This window comes from Tympanuchus pallidicinctus, unplaced genomic scaffold (genome assembly GCF_026119805.1).
Source record: "Tympanuchus pallidicinctus isolate F22 unplaced genomic scaffold, pur_lepc_1.0 scaffold22, whole genome shotgun sequence".
Lineage (NCBI taxonomy): Eukaryota > Metazoa > Chordata > Aves > Galliformes > Phasianidae > Tympanuchus > Tympanuchus pallidicinctus.
The window spans coordinates 6,973,377-6,992,712 of record NW_026294739.1 but is presented as its reverse complement, the minus strand read 5'-3'; the positions used below and the strand labels follow the sequence as shown (position 1 = coordinate 6,992,712).

Sequence of the window (19,336 nt, the reverse complement as noted above, 5' to 3'; positions counted from 1 at the left end):
TATAGTGATGTGAGCAGTGCTTTTGGGTCACATCCTGGGGAATTGCTGTCATTGTTTGCAAGAGACACATCTTAAATTCAGTAGAGATATGATGAGTATGCAAGAGAGTAGGAGATGCTTCACCAGTCTCAAACTGTCCTCCCAGATACACAACCATATAATCTACAAAAAATATATTGAAATTTTAGAGCATGGTTTTTAATGTTAAAATCAGAAATCCCATTATCTGTTCGCTTGCATTGGTGCCAACCCCTAAGGAAGGAGTGCATTGGGAGGCACAGGGAAAACAATGAGAAATCAGTTACTGGTGTATTCAGCACGACACTGAAGAAACGTGTTGCAGTGACACAAAGGTGCAGTTGAAAGGCACAGGTGTTTTTTTGTTTGCTTTTGCCATTTTACTCCTGGAAATAATGAAATGAGGCTGTTTACTTTCCACCTTTGTTTAGAAACTCTTTTCAGTTTCCAGTACTGTAGAAAAATGTTTAAATGAAAATAAGCTTTTGCCATTCAAAGTGGAATCAAAAAGCATTTGAAAAAGTATTTTTGCTGCTTCCTTTGAAAAGATTCTGGGGTTTATGGCATTAAAAAAAAAAAAAAAAAAGAGAATTTAAATTTCAGGCTTAGAACCAAGTAAACATTTATATCTCCAGGAGATAGATGACATTTTAGGAATTTTTTAATGGTGAATTCAGCTTGCTATTATACATACTAGATATAATAATATTTTTGAGGTTTTTGAGATTAGAGCTGCCACTCTTTTCCTGCATTAGATAAAAAAGTAATTAAAAAAGCAAAGGATGGAGCCCCGAGCTGTTGGAACTGGCAGCCAGCACCTTCCCAGTGAGTACTGGGGAGTACCGGTACCGAGGGCTCTCCCAGCAGCAGCGACTTTTGCTCCTGGCTGTTTTTTGCTTAAATGAAGTCAGCGTTTTGTCCACCCTTAACAAATTGAAACGATGCGTGGAGGAGATGCAGCCCGGCTCCTCCATACGGTGCTGCTCCGAGGCTGATTGCAGTGAGGAGCCCTACCAGGCAGCTGAGTGAACAGCTCAGAAATCTCAAGGCTCCTTTTTTTTTTTTTTTTCTTTTCCTTTTCACTAAGAATAATGCCCTGAAGCTGTTCAAAATTAAAAGTAAATCTCTCAATAGAGAGACCTTGTTCACAGCAAGCAGGAAGCTTTTGTTTTTTCGAAGGGGCACTGAACACTTTGTGTGTTACTGAACAGCTGAGTGCCCAGGTGCCCCGCAGCCGTGCTGGCTGTCCGGATCCGGCTGTGTGCATGGCCGAGGGCTCAGGATTTGGGTCTGGGTTTGGTGAGGGACGAGCTTCCTTCTTGTTCCTTTGCTTTCAGGAGTTAAATGCTTGATGTTTCTGAATGAACAGACTGCCTGGTGATTTTTTACCTTGTTAGTTACCTTGGGCTCAGTGCGTTCTTAAGTGAACCATCTCAGTTAGGTGGACAAGGATATGCCAATTAGGATGAGAAAAGCAGGCTAAGTAAATAAACTTACTCTTTCTCCCACTGCATCAAGCCAGCTATTTTCATACCTCCTGTGCTGAGGATCAAGGACTGATCTTATGAATGTCTTGGGCTCCCTGTCCCATTTTTCCCCTTCTGTTCTCGCTTCCCTCTGCCTCCTTTGTCTCCTACCCCCACGTGTGCTTGTCTAGCTGACTATTGCCTGTCCCCAGTCCATCTCACAGATGCGGTATGGCCGGTACACTGCCATCCGTCTTCCCCCTTGGGACACTCCTGGGTCCCTCAGTGCCACTTGAAGCCCAGCCCCACTCCTGGGCAGGAGCAGAAGTGGGTTGCAGTGCCGCCCGGAGCACTGCCGGGAGTGCCTGCGTGGATGGAGGGTTCTCCTGGGGCAGCCGAAGCGTGGTGAACCCAAAATACTGATGTTCAGCACCGGGAAGGAAAATGTCAGCTGCTACTACTATTTGGCCTTTAATTTTGTTTGTTTGTGTTCTTAATTCCATTAGTAAAAAGAAAAAAATCAGAAGGATCCCTGGAGGCTGCGCATGTTGTAGGTTAGAAAGGAAGGTGGAAGAAACAGGAGCCTCTAGCTTTCTGATGGCTCACAGGTTCTACTGGTCTTGTTAATAGGGGAATATATTCCCATTTTGTATTTCAGTGGGTTTCCTTTGAGAGCCCACGTTTCCTTTCAAATGTTGATTAGCATTCCTCATGTGTTGTGCTGAACAGCACGGAAAATGCATATAGGGTCTTACATTCTGCCCGTGCAGAACTGAATCTGCAGTCAGTAAAAATTCATGGCTGTGCATTGCCCTTGGTCAGTGTGCACTGCATATATCGACAAAGTAATAGTTGCTTATGCAGATCAAAAGCAAAACATGCCAAAGCCAGTAAACCTAGGCTTTTGGTATTTTCTTTTTAATATGCTCCTTTCCTGGATATTTATAACTATCTATGAAGAATCACTCTATAGCAAAACATCAAAAGACATTGTTAATTAGATTTCTGTTGCAGAATTTTCTTTATGTGACAGCATGAATACCCTTAAACTACTTCTAGCAAATAAAATTAACAGATGCTCTGAAGATGGACATCGCCCTTCCCAGGACCTGCAGAAGCTCCAGGCGGGTGTGCTGCCCAGCTCCTGCTTCCCACCATTTCCAGTTAGTGGTTCCCTGTGGCCAAAGGATACAAAGAGCCCTTTCCAGGGGCCTGTCTGCAGGCACTGTCCGGCAGGAAACTCGTGCTGCTACCTGGGCACGTGTGAGTGCTCACAGCACCCTGCCCCCAAACCCTGTTCCCCAAAAGCCTGATTTAAAAATAATCCCTTGGCAAACAGCTGGGTGTGGGCCAGATGTCCGGAGCATGGAATGTGCTTCATATTTCTGGCTGCTGCGAGTTTATTTATGCAAAATGTCCATCTAATGGAAAATGGGAGTTGTGAAGGGATGTTTTTATGTTACTTTAAGGTGTTTGTACTGAGGGTGATGGATCAGCAGTTTCCTTGTTCCTCAAATGGGGCTGTGTCAGGCATGAATTCAATAGGGAAAGAGATTCAAAACTGGTAAGCAGGGCTGATATGTGAGCGTGACACTCCGAGTGATTTGTTGCAGCATCTTGCAGAATTCCAGGCTAATTGTATGCAACTTTCTCATTTTGAATCTAAACCAGTGTGGTTTCTAAGGCTTTGCACTTATCTGCTAGACATAATTAGCAACCCCTCCCCTCGTTTTTCAAGCAGAAGGGCTGGGACAAGTTGTCAGCTGCTCTGGGGTTCCACCTGCCTCGTCCGTCCTCGCCTGGCTTCTCCGGGGAATTTGGCTCCCGCTGTGGAGATTTGCATCGGAGGGAGTTACCACAAGGACTGCTGAAGCAAACCAAGTAATGTCTTCTGGGAAACCACAGGCCTTTCAAATAGGAATGTGATGGGAGATCCATGGAGATAAGTGATCCCAGCATAAGAAATTTGGGAATTGTATGGAAGCAAACAGTCAGGAATGCTCTTGGATTGCCAAATTTTAGTGTTTAGCGTGAGATTCCTTAGTGTCCCTGGGATGTCAACTGCTGGCTGTGTCAGATTTCTTCCGTGCACCTTTAATTATGTGTGTAAGATCATGTGTCTGCGTAAGGAGCTTCTCCAAGCTGACAGATGCAAGTGGGAGTTTTGTATTAACAGCTCTGTTCTTGCACAGGCTTTAACTGATGGCCTGTAATAAATGTGCAGTTGTAGGTATACGTGCTGCGGTCTTCAAAACAAAACCGGGAAAACTATTGTTGGGAGAGATTAAATTATTATTTTAAGGTAACTGCAGCTTTCCACAAAGAAATAATAATTAAAATAACAATTGCCTGCTTGCTGGCAAAGCGTCTGCACCACCCATTTCCATGAATTTGTATTCAAGGTGGGGGATACAAGTCTTGGTCTGAAGGGAAAAAAAAAAAATGCTTTCTAAAGATCCTTAGTAAATAACCAGCTTCAGGGTTCAGTGAGCAGCTCAGACAAGTTGTGTGTCAGGTAGCGCCAAGAAGTAATTGCAGCATTTAAATAAAGGTTTGGTCACACTGTTGAAAGGATCTCATGTTTGCTGTGCAAAGTGAGGGTTGCTACATATCCACCTTAGGAAAAAGGCGTTTAATTTGAGGACTGGTTGGCATTGGCCATATTTATAATTACAGAAATTTACTTTCAAACGGCATCAGATGTGTTCAAGTTCAGCGCTCAGTTATGGAGGTGCAGATGAACAGCTGGTAAATGGTCAGGGCTGAAGGTGTGGTCCTGGAGCTCTGGTTTGCTCCACAGCATTTAACTGCTCGTTTCCTTCCGCCAGCAGCGCTGTGCCGCTCCTCGCTAGCTAACTTTGCATCCAGTCTGAGCTGTGTCCCTTAAGCAATTTGCAAGAAAATATTTCGATGTGGAAGGAGACTTGGCCCGAGAGTACTTGTGACTACCAAATGTTTAGCTGGGCTTCTAAATTTTCTGGGTGCTTTTGCAGCTCACTAAATTAATGGGAAAACAGCCAGAAAGACAGCAGAGTCCAGTCTGCAGTTGAGCAACAAGAAAAGGCTCCGGAGAACTTTATCAAAGCTTCCATTAACCCCCTGCTGGTGTCCTCAAACAGGATTTTTTTGAGAGAGTGGAAATACAAAAGCCGGGCTGCACAACTGCCCCTGTGTGTCCATTCAAAGGCTTTAAATCCGCACAGTTACTAATTAAAATGCCATGCAGGGCAGCACAAATAAACACAGCCAGTCCCTGAGTCCCAAAGTTTCTGCTTCGGCTTGGTTTGAAGGGCAGGATGCTGAGCTGACCTGGCAGGGATGGGCAGTGTGGCCCCGCATGGTGCAGATGTTCTGTCCTTGCATGAGGAGGTGCAAAAAGTGTGTTGAGCTGATATGCAGGAAATGCTATTTCCAGAATGCCACCCCAAGGCAGCCTGCTTTTTTTTTTTTTTTTGCATAGCGTTGCGTTGAACCATGAGGACTAAATAGAGCTGTGGCATGTCTGCTGGATCTCTATAATCATGTTTGCCAGGTTCTGGAGGACATCAAAATGCTGAGCACACGAGTGAATACCACTCCTTTCATAGAGAAACGTCACTTCAGATTTAGCCCCACATGTGAACTGGCATGCAGGGAGCACTTTATTATCGTGGCAAGGCTCCAGTGGGCTTCCCCTCCCAAACAAAGCAGGCAAACGCAGAGCCTCTCTCTGCCGCTACGCGAAGGATTTCATGGCGTCGTCTCAGATTAACGTAATCTGCCTTCATTACTAAATTCGGGAACCGGGATCCCAGAAGCCTTAGCAAGATGCTCGGACAGCAGGTTGAGGGGCTGTGAAAGCTGGGATTTGTAACCTGATGGTGACAAAAGGTTTTTAGATTTTTTAATGTAGTTTAGAAGAGTATAGGAAGCTGTGGCATCTGTATTTTATGCCTCTGGTCATTTACATTGTAAGCTTTCCCGTATGGAAAAGTCCTACTGAACTCAAAAGGAAATTATAACATTTGTCTCAGCTCTCTGAGCTCTTCCGTTAGGATTTATTAGGATTTTTATCCCTGCTATTGAATTCTATTACTCAGTCTTAAAAAGAAGATTGAGTGATTCTGATTTTTTATTAAATACTTTTACAGTTCAATAAAATCTCTTTGGTTTTGTACACATTAAAATCCATTGAAAGTATCCATGGATTATTACAGAGAGAGAAAAAAAAAAACACAAGAACTTGAAATTGTTATAAGCTTTGGATATAAATGTCTTTCAGTTCTGTAGATTTCTGAAGACTAAAAGGAAAGTGCTGAAGCTTTTAATTAGCTTTTTATTATTTTTAATTTTCTATGTGCAGTTAAATGGCCCCATCAATAAATAATAGAATAAGGCAGTTTCAGCTGAGTGAAATCAGAAGGAATAGTGGGCTGGAAAAGGTACCTCCTGTATGAATGGAGTTCTGTGCATTGTCCATTTATTTTAGCAAACAAATAAAGGCATGATCTCAAGACAGCCCACTCCAGCGGCTCCCTGGGAAGATTGCACTTGTCTAGATAACATAGTGCGTTCTTTAAATCTGTCCTCTGAATCAGCCTCAATTTATCTTTCTTAGCATAACGGGGGATGCGGATGGAATGGCTGCACCCTTCCCTCTCGTTTATCAGGATACTCCGTGCGCACATAAATAAGGCAGGAAGCGAGAGGGACGTGCGGGCAGCCCAGAGCTCTGTTCTAGGGCTGAGCTGCCCTGTGCGGGCATGAGGGGCTGCGGAGAGGTGAGGGCTCTGCTCTGCTGCCAGCCTGATGCTGTGCTGCCAGCCTGATGTGCGGCCCCACAGTGCTCCCTCCTTTCCATTTCTTCTTGCACACCTGCCACTGCTGGAAGGTATTGCTGCGGTTATGCACCTGCTGGAAGGGCTGCTGGAGAAGAGTGGGCTGAGTGCAGAGGGACACTTGTTCAGCACTTCTTGCAAATGTGCAGTTTGTCCTGAAGCGGAGAATATTTTATGTGCAGCAGTGAGCTGCAGCCATCACTGGTCAGAGGAGCTTTGCAGCACGGGGGCTTCCCTCTTTGGTCCAGAATGATCCTTGGATAGAAGTTACTAGATTCATCTGCTTCAAATATAAAAGTGAACTGATGATAAAATGATCTAAAAAGCGCTTTGCATGCTGTCAGAAGAAATGACTTTGAATTGAAGGTTTTGAATGAAAGTTGTATTTTTCATTGCAATCCCCAGTTGGCTGCAGCTCATAAGCACCCCAGGAGGGCTGGTGCAGGAGGGAACTGTGGTGCTCCTGGGGTCCCCCTGCTGTGCTGCAAGTTTGACGGTCAACGAAGAACTCGGCATGCGGCTCTCTGGCTGAGCTGAGTTGGGACTGTTGCTTTCCCAGGATTTGGTTTGCCCAGCGCTGTAGATCGATACTCCTCCAGGAATTAAACAGAGCAGCATTCTTTGTACAACCCCGATCTTCAGAACCTTCCCAGGTTGATTTTTTGCTAATTTTTTGTGTCCAGGATTTCTAATGGCACTTGCACTGCACAGGGAGTTCTAACAACTGTCCTTCCCACTATCCTATCTAGTAGTTACTCCATTTAGGGTTTTGCTAATTGACACACCTTTTGAATGAATAATGCACTACTTTCCAGTATCTAGCATAAAACCAAACTAATGAAACCCCTGTGTGAGTTTAATTACGTGCCACCTATGATGTAATCAGTTACTGACGCCATGAGCTAAGATTTTAATTTCAGGATTTGTGTGTTTGGCGAAGCTTAAGGCTGTTCCCCAGTTTGTCCCTCGTCTGTTTTTTCTTTTTTTTCCTAACAAACTTGGGGTAGCTTTGGCATTCCAGCAGCACTGTGTGCAGAATATAGTTCTCTTTCTCTTCAGCTCTATTTATGGTTTTTAATTTCCTGAGAAGTCTGCACATTGCAGTGAAGGAAGGTGGGTTCAGTTCAGTTCTGGTGAGTGTATCTGTGAGAAGAGCAGTGAGTATGAAGGCCCAGCAGAACCTGGTGTGCCGCTTGTTAATGCCCCTTTTCCAAAATCACAAAGCATCTTTTCTTCCACTCAAGAAGAGGATCATTGACAGAGTACCCTAGAGCCGTGGATGTCCGGGTGCTGTCAGAGCAGTGTCCTCCACAAAGGACATCTGAACTGCAGGCTCAGGAGGGACGTTTGGGATCCAGCCCACAGGTGCTGCTGGAGCTCATCACTTTGGTGTATCACAGTGGGAGCAAAGTGCTCATGCTTCTCTCTCCGAGGTTCTTGGCATTTGGATGGTGGGTGATTGATCTGAGAAACCCAATTGGCAAATTCTAACTCTGCTATTACTGTAGCACTTCAGAAGCCAGGATGAGATAATGTGGCCAAATCTATCTGTTAAAATAGCAAATGCTGCTTTGGGAGAATGAGTCATAACATTTATTTATTTATTTGGTTGAGAAGATGCTTCAGTATTTCCAAAGCTTGTAAGTGATGGGGCAGAGGCTTTTATTTATCTGAATTTGAAAAAGAAGCTTTTAAGGCTATTCTTTACAGAATCTAATATTCTTAATGCTGAGAATGAGCGATGAAGGAAGTTATTTAATACATATATACATCATCTGGATATCTGTGTTCAAAGTAAGAAGTAACTGTGTGAGACTGAAAGAGAACAGCATTAAGATTTGTTGCCTTGGGTAATGAGTCCCACATTTGCCCCTTAGTGGCTCATGCCTGGTGGCGCGGTGTGAGCGTGAAAAAGGAGCAGTGAGCAGGAGTGGGTTCTGTCAACAGGTATAGGCATGAAGCGTCAGATGACAGCTGTCCTTCACTATGTGAGAGGGAGGGTTGCCCCTGTGGGATACTGATAGGAGCAGAATCAATATTCAGTATCGTTTCATTGATTGTTGATGTGTTATTACATGAGGTTGAACAGCTGCACAAGCCAAGAGATTTGCAGGGCAGAGAAGCAGAAAGTAAATTCATTGATCCTGCAGACTTTAAGAATGGTGTGACTTCTCTCATCAATTAGCTCTTGAAGCACATGCAGACATGTCCCAGCTTCTCTGTGGGCAGAAGGATTGGAGAAAGAGAAGCAGTAGTTGGGTGTTTGCTTGACTCGAGGAACGGCTTAGATAACAGGACATGGGAATCAGCTGAGGGCTTTTCATGCATCCTTGCTTTGATTTGGTAGCTTTTATTTCCCCGTGGAAGGAGCTGGAGAAGGAGTTTGGTTTGTCCTGGCAGCTCAGCAGGTCCCCATCCCACCCAGCAGCACGGGGGGAGCACAGCCTGCTGCAAGGGGTATGGTGAGACTCGCTCCTGGGGCTGCTGCTCTTCTGAGGGGAGCAGCAAATGGTGTGGGTGAGGTGGAACTGCCCTGGGGATGGTAAGTGGTTAGATTGCTCCAGACCAGGTATTTTGAGAGGCTGGGGAAAGCCCTGCTTCCAACATCATGATCTGTTTTAATGACTAGAGGTTACTGGCTCCTGTTTCTTGCTCAGGTTCCCGCAGAGCTGTGCTGCGTCCCAGCACTGGGGATTTCTGCAGGTGCTGGCTGGACCTGTGCCTGGGAAATAACAGAGTAATTCCCAAAAGTTTTCAGCCCTGACTGGAGTCACAGGACCCTGCTTACACATATGTGCCTGGTTCAGGTCCGAAAGGAGGGCTCTGAGAGCTCCAGCAATCTCTGACGGGGCTGGGTGGCCCCTTCTCTCTACTGCTCTCAATCCACTGTAACGCAGCAGAGCATCCCTGTTAGCTTCTCGAGGCTACAGAATTTATTTTTGTTTATCACAGGTCAGATTCTAACCTCAGCTGGAGGGAAGAGTAACAGCAGCATGACCTGCTTTGTGACCAAAGGCTCTAAACCTGCTCAGGTCAGACAGCTGCTGACTAATTCCAAATCTTAACAAATTGCTTATAGCAGTAGAATTTCTTGGTGCAATCTACAGCACAAAGTACGTTCACCCTTCTTGTTTTAATCATTATAGTTTAAGCATTTAGAAATGCTGCTGATTTTTAAGTGATTGTAATGTTCAGGCAGATTTTTATAAATTGCTTTCCAGTGAAAGCCTTGTTTTCCTGTTTGCTTTGAACTGGCATTCGTACATACAGGAAACGCATACACAGTATTCTGCCATGTTTCTGTTGGCAACTATTAAGTTATCCTTGTCAGAACATGCCAACAGGATTTCTTAGCAAGCTAGTGGGAAGAAAACAAACAGTTCTCAGACTAAACAGACCCCGTACTTGAGCTGCAATACAGATCTCTTGCTAAATGTTGTGTAGATTTTGTAGTCTTCTGGTTGAAAGCAATCATTGGAATTGTGGGTTGCAGATTCAGATCTCTGGAGTTACTCCACGCCTGCATTGCATTAACAGACGTCATGATTTGGCTTTCAGAGTTGGAGGGCCAGCACCTGAAAAGATATTGGTGCCAAGAGCTGGTCCCCAGCAGGAAGCAGCCAGGGCAAGTCATCTCCTGGTTGTGCAAAGTCTTCGTCACCCTCATCTCAATGCAGTTTCTGATGTGATCCATAGGGAACTGTGGTCAGCCCTCAGCTCCTATAGTGGGTTTAATCAAAATGAGAGTAGTTCTGGTGCTAAAACTGACACACACAGCCCAGAAAATAGCTGTGCTCCTTATGGATCCTCAGCAGTTGCTGCATGCCTCCAAGAACTAAAGCTGGAGTAGGATGGTAAATATACAGCACTCTAATAATTCTCAACTGCTACTATTTGTTGCTGCTAACAGCCTGGGTTTTTCTGCAGGCTTTCGATTTGATGCAAGTCAGAGCCAGCTTTTGTGGTTTGGCACGATTTGCAGTGCAGGTTCTTTTGGGAGAGGCAAGAAATGAAAACTTTAAAACAGAGGAAATATTTAAAACGTAATAATGCAGTGTTAACAGTCTTTAAAATCTCATTTTCTAGCCCCTTCCTTTATGAATACTTCATTATAAATGTAAGTGATGTGGGCTGGTCCCTAAGTCTGAGAGCTTGTCACTTGTTTTTCTTAGAGCTCAAAGGTTCTGTGTGGTGGAATCTGGAAGAAAGGAAAGATGTGTTTTGGGATGAAGATGTTGTAGGGGAGTCCTGTGGCTGAGCTGATCCTTTTCCTGAGCAGCATCATGTCTAGTACGAAGGAAGGTGTGGTTGCAGAAGTGCTGTGGCTGGTTAGAGAGACTGAGGAAAGAGGCTGAGCTCAGCTGTCACTTCACTTCACGTTCTGGCAGCCAGGGCTGTCAGATGTGGGTGAATAACCTTGGGCATTTTTCTCCAGTGGTGCAGACTTAAAGTCTGTGCTCTAAGTGCCAAGGCTCGGAAGGGCTGGCCCAACTCCTGGCCTGTCCCTGTCTGCAGGCTGGGAGCGGTTCCTTGCCGGTTGTCATTCCTTGGGGAGGGAGAGGCAGGCGCTGGGAAGGCAGAGGGCTGGGGAAAGCCTTGGGAGGCTTCCAGTGGCTTAGTTGAGCGATTGGCATTCTGAGTCCTTCTCCAAATCCCGTCCTGGCCCAGTTATCGCTTGTACAAATGTTTGCTCCACGTATGCACAGAGATTAATGAACAAAATTGTGATACGTACACGGTTCATTTTTGAAGTGCACATCCAGCCTGCAGTTGTGCTGGACCCCAGAGAGTTGTGTAGCTGTCATCCAGCAGCAAGGAATGGTGCCAGCTTCCAGCTCAGTTCCTCAGATGTGCTTTGTGCGTGCAAACAGGTTCACAAGTGTGAAAACCTTTCGAGAGCTCATCCTTATGCGCGTATATGGGTTACGCATATGCTATACATATGTTTGGAAATGTGGTCGTGGTAAAATTTTCTCTGTTGTTTGCAAGGGATTGGTGGGAGCACCGCCACCCCTGTGCTCCAGTAAGGGGTGCAGTAGTGATTGTAGTGATCTGACTGGGCAGGAGGTGGGGTGAGCAGCCTGGGCACGGTAAGAAGGAGGACTGGGGTTTTTGGAAGGGGCAGAGCTGCTTTCTTTGTCATTTAGGCTGGTACGTGTAGCTGAGAGGGGCTGGGTGCTTTTGCCCACGCTTGATTTAAAGCAACTGCGGCAGTTAGGAGAATAAGTGGCTCCCTACATGAAAAGAAGTGTCAGAATCTGGCCTGGAGAACATGGTCTTTAGAACCGATTAAAAACATATTTGATTCTCTGTGCTGTATATCCTTTTCCTGCTGTGAGATTATTTGGTAATATAATTTACAAAATGCCATGCAGAAAACCCACGGTATTGCAAAGTAAATATTTGAAGAGAAAACACAGAATGTGCCAGGTTTCCTTAAATGCTTTGTTCCAATTAGTACAAGATCTTTTATTTTCTTGTTTTGATTTCTAAAGGACTTCTCTTCAGTGTGAGATTCTCAGAAATCTTTCTTTTTTATAAAGTAATTAATAATGGAGCAGGCTTTTAGTATCTACCCTGGAAGGTAAAAACCCCTAATCACAGTAACATCATTAGTGCTTTCAAGCATTTAATTTTGATGCTTGACAAAGCACATGGCCATTGATAAGAACAAATAAGTGTTGTTGTGTGCAATTGAGGGAAAAAAGAAAAGCATGAAAACCCCTAAGCTTCAAGTAATTAAATTTAAATATGTTATTTGAATGTAGCTGAGATAATGTACAAACTGTGGGTATATTTTTCAATCAGTGAAAGACCCCTTGAGTAAACATGATCCATTTAAATTCAAATCATGGGGAGTGGAAAGTAAACCCTGCTGTGGTTAAGAAGGCATCTTCACTAGAAGACCGGGCATTGTGTATCTGTGATGTGCGAGCACTTGCGTTCTGTGTAGTTTCGTCAAGAGCTGTGTTCACTCATGGCCTACATGCCAGAGACTTTGTTGCATCTATTTATTCATTTATTTAGTTAGTTAGCTCTTTTCTTTCCTCTCCCCCCTCCCCCCCCGTCTCCCCCTTAATTTGAACCGGTAATGAAAAACTGACACTGCCATTTCCATCCTTTAAAGTGCCACAAAAACGGTTATAATTCAGCACTTACTAGCCTTGGGATATGACTTTATGGCATTTGGGTGAAGTTTTTGCAGTACATCTGTGCCTCTTTCTCTCTCTGTAGGCCACAAGCTCAGAACTGCAGTAATAAAACTACTAGTAGGTGTTTAATGGCAGGTTATTGAGGAAGTAGATAAAAGAAAATTGCAACATTCACATCAGTAGGGAGTGGATTTTTTTTGAGGGAGAGGAACTGCTGAGCTTTGAACTAAGAAAGTTACACTCTCTGCTTGTTCAAGGGGACCCCCTTGGAATACCAAGATGCCTCATCATTCTTCCCTGGGAAGTGGGCTGCTCTGGTGGCACTGCTGTGCTGCGTACTCTGCCTGCACGTGGAGTGGAATAATTTGCTGTTACAAGCAGTGATAATTGGGAAACAAAGTTTTGCTAAGTATTCCTTTCTAAATATCAGGGAGTAGGGAAGAAGAAAGTGCAAAAGGTGAAAGACAAAGAGGCCTTCCATTCTGAAGGGAAAAGTATTATGGGATCTTTCTGTGAACGTCTTAGTTGCGTACACTGCTCATTTGGGTCAGGCTGTCCACAATGTGTTTTGTGTAGGAATGTGTGTCTATAATGAACAGTTGTCCATGCACATATAAGAGAAGTTTCTGCCTCTGATTCTGCTCGTGATCAAAGAATCATTTTACAATCTGTTACACGTTTATCTTCACATCATCCCTAAAAGGCCATTTGAAGGTATAAGGCAGAAGAACAAAGAATGTAAATATTTTGCACGAGCTCACGCAGAGGGCTGTTCCTGCTGCAGGGATTGCTGTGATGAGCTGGCATGGTGATGTCCTGTTTGTCCACCACACTGCTGAGGCCTTCTGTGTGTAGAGGACTGAGGAGACCCAGAGCTGGTGTTGTCTAAGAAGGCCTGTCTTCTGGTGTGGCCTTCTACTGACTGGCCATCTGGTGGATCATGGAAGACACAAATAACAACTATAGTAACTGTGGTTAATCAGCCCATTTCCTCAAGATCCTTGAGGTGCTATTTTGTAGGATAGACCAGTATAGGTCTGTACTGCAGAAATGCTGACGGCCTCCTAGATGGCCTCTTATCATATATTCCTTTGTCCCGTAGCTGGACTTCAACACTGAGGATTTCTGCAGTGTATGGAGAATCAGGATATACAGCCAAAACAAAAACTGGGAAGGAAACTGGTCATCAGCAGAGACAGAAAAATAGATTTAAAATAGGATAAAGTTGCATAATGATTAATGTTTGACAGATGCAAGGGACAGGAAGGTGGAAGTAGGTCAATTCTTACAATTCTCATAGTGAGAATTTAGAAAGGAATTGATGTTCAAGCTCTTTCCTGTCCCAGAGGCCAGAAGCACATTTATTGCTGTATGGAGTAGTGCCTTACATCAGCTGTCCATTTTTGAGAGATACGAGGAAGCACATTTGAAACTATGAACCTGATCGTCTTCCACCAGCAGTGGAAGTTAATATATATTCTTGGGTGGTAAACGGCCATTTTACAGCAGAGTAGAAATGTGTTTTCGTACAGCACTTACCAGCCCAATATTGAAGGATTCGGTAAATTCCAATCTAAAAGCATGCAGAAATGAAATGGAAAACTGGGGAGGGTAAAAAAGAGGATGAAGGAAGGAAAGTGAACTTTCTGTTTGCAAATCCTGAGGTCAGTATGGCATAAGTGGAAGATTCTTGGTAAAAAGAATTGCCTGTCTGCCCTGCATGAAGCACGGATTAACTAAGCAGATTGCTCTCCGGTTGGTTTATCAGTAACGTCATGTGTGGTGTAGGGTAACAAACCCGATTTCTAATTTATTAGCTGAGCAGTGTTCTTACTGCAAGGGGGAAAAAAAAGTCCTCTGCTGAGGATCTGTGAGATTATTAAGGAGGTTTGCAGTCATGCCACAGATACAACTTGATGGAGCACACCTGGATCCTCCCTGTTGGCTGTGTTTATAGTCTCCTCTGTCAGCCAGTATTTGCCTTTGCATGTGAGAGACAGGCAAGAAAAAAGAGAGAAAGGTTCTGGAGGCATTTCTAACAGAGATGCCAAACTGTCAAATAGTAAATCAGGAAGCAGCTCCCTGATGGTTTCACATCAAGAGGAGACACCCTTTTGTGACTTTGTGGCGTCTGCTGGTTATTTTCACTTCCATCAGAACTGTCTGATATGGTCAAGTAGGTTTGAGGCTTTCAACATTCAATTTTCCTTTCATTTATTGTGACTGTTTTATTTATTTGTCTTTCTAGATAGTTTTCAAGGAGATGTGTTTCAAGGATACTTTTTCCTCTCTTTAAAGAGAGGAAGCGTTAACGCTTTCATGGATTCTCGTCCCAAAGTTCAGGGTAGAAAAAGAAACAAAAAGAAAGGGAAAAATGGGGAAAAAAAAAAAAAAGAAAAAAGAAAAAAAAAAAAGATCAATATGTCTCCAGCTTCAAGAGACAAAAGAAGAAATATATTCAATTTAGGAAGACCCCTAATCTCTGGTTATACAGGACAGCTTTGTTAGATAAGATTAAAAATTTCATGAATGTCCTTCCTTATCCCTGGGGATTCTGCCATTTATACCAGCTATTGTCAGCATCAAAAGAGCTTGATAACAGCTGGCCAGAGACGTGACCACACAGCAACACAACAGCAAGAGAGGGGCAGCCGTGTTCATAAATCTTTGGAAAACCTGTTCCCCCAGCACAGCCGTGAGCCTGCTGCTGTCACAGTCAAAGGGAGATGGCATTGTCCTCCCACCAGCCAAAAACCTGAACTTCAGCATTAGCAGGGGCTCTATTGAAAGTGCAGGGTGCACAGTGAGATGTTTTCCATTATCATCTTTGTTGCAGCCCTTATTACTGCACGTAGATACAGTTTAAAGGATCTTTGAGTAAAGCTTGTTGATAAGTAGAGTTTTCCCAGAAAGCATGCAGCCTTTCTCCTTGTCAGTGCCATCCTGCTTTTTTTATTCATCACATCCATATGGTATCACATGGGGCAGGACCAGGTTATGCCAGTTTCATGCATGGGGACTGATCTCCAATATCTTCTGACAAGGGAGGAGCGATCAGAGCCAAAATCTGGCCTTGGTTTGCAGACACTGTATACAAACAAGGGCACAAGGGCAAATCAGGAAGCACAAAGTGGCCCAGACTCTTTGAAAGATGAGTTTCCTGGTTTTCGTGGGAGGCTGTAAATTCAGAGGCAAACTTTTCTCAGGGTGGAAGGACATTAGTCCTTCAGAAATTTCACAGTTCTTGTAGAACGAATAGCTAATCAAGTGACGCCAATTAATTTCAGGAGATGGAAGAGGAGAATCATTGTGGACCAGAACATGAAGACAAGTCTATGCACTGTGCCTAGCAAAGGTTAAAAAAAATAAGGCAGAATCTGTTAGTCCAAAGCTTACCTGTCTAGTATCACTCAGAATCCAAGAACGAGCTTTATTAGAAATTAAATGCAGTTTTGTTGGAGAAAACAAGAAAAATACTAAATACTTTCAACTCCCACACAAGAAAAACAGTTTCTGAAACTGCTTATGTTGCAATTAAAAAAAATTTGCCTCATTAAAAATAAATTATTGCTTTTCTTCTTTCTTTTTTTTTTTTTTCTCCTTGTCAGCACCATCCCCAATTGCATTGATCCAGGCTAAAGAGATAACGAGGCACAGTGTTGCCTTGGCATGGCTGGAACCTGACAGGCCAAACGGAGTCATCCTGGAGTACGAAGTCAAATACTATGAAAAGGTACTGTTAAAAAAATAGACAAACAAGGAGTTCTGTTTGGATCTGGGGAGAACTTTTTACTTTGTTCAGTTTCGGTGTTATTTCCAGATAGAATTCCATCATTTGAAACCAACTAGATTCAATTTAATAATATTCAGTTAAGGATTTCATACACTTGAATGGTTGCTTGACATAATAAGACTCATCAGCTGTTGCAGCTGTATGGCATGAGTCTATTTTGTTATTTTTTCTTACCTAGGAATTAAGCATTTGTAGCAAGCGTGTTTATAATGAGAATCAATAATGTTGGGCAGAAGTGAGACTTTAGTTTTACATCATAGACAGAAGTATAATAATGAAGCATATAAGACAGTAATAATAATACAATCTGTTTGCCAATAGGTTCTGCTTCAAAGTGATGGTGTGGGCTGGATGGCTTTTAATAGAGAATAAGGAAAGAAAATTACATTCTTCATACTTTCCATGTTAGAAGGAGAAGTTATTCCTACAAATAACTTCTCAGCTATGGAACTATGGAAAAGGCTATTTTCTTTGAAGGTCCTTTGCAAAAGTGAACAATTTCCTGCTCTTGCTCACATGCTCTCTCTCACACACATGCATACTTTTTTTTTTTCCTTTTAATAAAGGTAATCACTTACTTGCCTCCCTAACACAAACAGGAAAAGGCAACTGATTTTCAGGGAAGGTAGATTAATTCATTTTTTGATGGATTTTCCAGACAAAAATGAAATAATTTTAAAGACTGGGCTTTCTGGAAGACATTTTCTGTGCCTTTTTTTTTTTTTTTTTAACTCTATTATCAGTTTTTTTATATGGCTTCTGGCTTGTAGGAAGAAAAAGAGAGTGCCAATGAGTAAAACGTTTGCTCATCAGGAGGCTCATATTTGAAGGCTTGGCTGTTTTCCAAAGGATTTCATTGTGTGATTTCTTAAGTAATCAGTGATATATGAGCATCACACCTACCATCTTATCACTCCTTTTTTGGCTTGCTCAGTGCTGGGGGTATTGAGCAAGGCGGACAGCAGCAGCCCTCGGGACGTATTTTGAGAATTCCATGGTTGTTACTCATATTCTTTCATCATCCTTTTGGCAAGGAAGTGGGATTCCATGGTTCACGGTGCAGTGAGGCATTTTTACTTGGATCACCACTGTGTTCTTTTCTTGTTAGGACCAAAACGAGCGCAGCTATCGCATTGTGAAGACAGCCTCCAGGAATACTGACATCAAAGGTTTGAACCCCCTAACTTCATATGTATTTCATGTGCGGGCCAGGACAGCAGCAGGATACGGAGACTTCAGTGGGCCGTTTGAGTTCACAACTAACACAGGTAATAACATGCCTGCTGATGTCTTTCTTTTCCTTGAGTGAAGAGTGGAAATGTAACTGAGCTGCATATGAAGAGTTTCCTAGTGTGTTGGCTGCCTAGATTATAGTATATTTATTCTGGGAAAGCGTTCCTCCATGGCCACATGACTATTAAAAATGTGGCAAATCTGACCTTAAACATCCATTCGGATATATTCTCAACACTAACAATGACAGTACTTCCGTGTGGCAGGAGGAGACACGAGCTCTGTAAATATTTAGAAGCCATCGATGCTGGAGAGATTTATGTACCTGTTTTGTTAAATGTAAATGTAGATGTTTGCACATGTTTTTTGAGCATCTAATACCTTTTGCAAGCTATTGGCATAGATCAGTAAGATGTCCAACATCAGCTCTCATACTTGCATTTGCCCTTGCACAGTCGTGTGGAGACAGAATGCTTGAATTATGTTGTCTGTACAGCCTTTCTTTTTGTCGAGGGAACATGCAGATTTCCCCCCAGAATGTTTACTTTCAGTGTCAGGAAGGCGATGTGACCAAGCCTGTATTATTTTGGAAAGGGGCTTGTTTAAATCTATTTAAGGTCATGCCAGTCAGTGGCAACATCCTTCAGGATGTTAACAGCTGAAAATAATCAATCCAGCAGGAAGATAGAAGACATTTTAAGACAACTTATTCTCTTATCAGTTGGGGAGTGATCATCTGTCCCCACTGAGAGAAAAAGAAAGAGAACAGTGAAAAGCAATTAGGAAGGTGAAAAGAAATAGCCATTATACCCTCTGAGCAACACCGAAAGAAAGAAGGAGAATGAGTCCCTGTTCCCAGTGAACTGAACTTCCCAAAATCATTATCAAACATCGTGTCTCAGCTAATTAGGGCTCTCTTGGAAAATTGTGTCAAATGACTATATAATAATGGTATGAAAGTAGATTTGAGTGGGACTATAAACTGCCTCCAAAGGACAGAAGGGCTCACTGCGTGCTTCCTAGGTTGATTTTTTTGAGTTTGTTTGACACTAATGCTATCGTTTTGGTTTCCAGTTCCTTCCCCCATCATTGGCGATGGTACCAATCCCACAGTGCTGCTTGTTTCAGTGGCTGGCAGTGTTGTTCTTGTGGTCATTCTCATTGCAGCCTTTGTCATCAGCAGGAGGTAAGAACTTAAGCTTCTCTCTCTCCCTATTTCTTTCATGAGGGAGCTTTTTGTCTCCTCCAAACAAAGCTAAATTCTTTGATTAGCATCATAAACAGTACATTTGCATTACAAGCCTTCTCCCATGTAGCTTTGATCTTCTCAACATTTGTATCACAGCGCATGTGATGTAATAGCAATAGTTCCAGCTCTATTTGCTCTTGAAAAGCAAAGCTGATTCCAATAACTGGCATGGAGAATCAAGCCAGCTAGAGATTTGTGGTTAGTGTAATTTGAAGTTAAGTTTAATGGATATGGTATAGTAGATTTTTTGGACTGACTCCTGGTACACAGGGAATAAACAACCACACTGTTGTGAACTAAGCTGTCAGGCTGCCGTTCTTGTGATTTTCTCATAATCTGTATGAATCTATATTACCTTTGGGTTAGTCCTTCCAGTGTGTGGGGAAATGAGTGTAAAACAGAAGCTACAGTCATTCGGTATCATAGGCCGTAAACAGAATGAGTCGATGGTTACTTGATCAAAGCAGAACCATAATCTGCCAAGTATTTATTCCCCCCCCCCCATTCAAATACTGCATCAAGAGCAGCCCTGCAAATGGGAGGACAGTGTAGCAGAAACACAGTGGGTTTCTGTCTTCAACTTAGTGTTCAATGTCATTTAAGAAGAT

At 43.2% G+C, this 19,336-nt stretch overlaps 1 protein-coding gene across 4 annotated transcripts in view; it reads left to right on the top strand.

Moving 5' to 3' along the window:
• The window catches only part of EPHA4 (EPH receptor A4), an 89,024-nt gene that overhangs the window by 51,508 nt on the left and 18,180 nt on the right, over positions 1 to 19,336 (top strand). For 3 of the 4 annotated variants that reach the window (XM_052685791.1, XM_052685790.1, XM_052685793.1), the window contains 3 exons: positions 16,062 to 16,186; positions 17,355 to 17,514; positions 18,554 to 18,665. In XM_052685791.1, the coding sequence (XP_052541751.1) occupies positions 16,062 to 16,186; positions 17,355 to 17,514; positions 18,554 to 18,665 (397 nt within the window). Of the gene's footprint in view, positions 1 to 3,225; positions 5,682 to 16,061; positions 16,187 to 17,354; positions 17,515 to 18,553; positions 18,666 to 19,336 lie in introns of those variants that run through there. The other variant, XM_052685794.1, reaches the window with a different exon arrangement.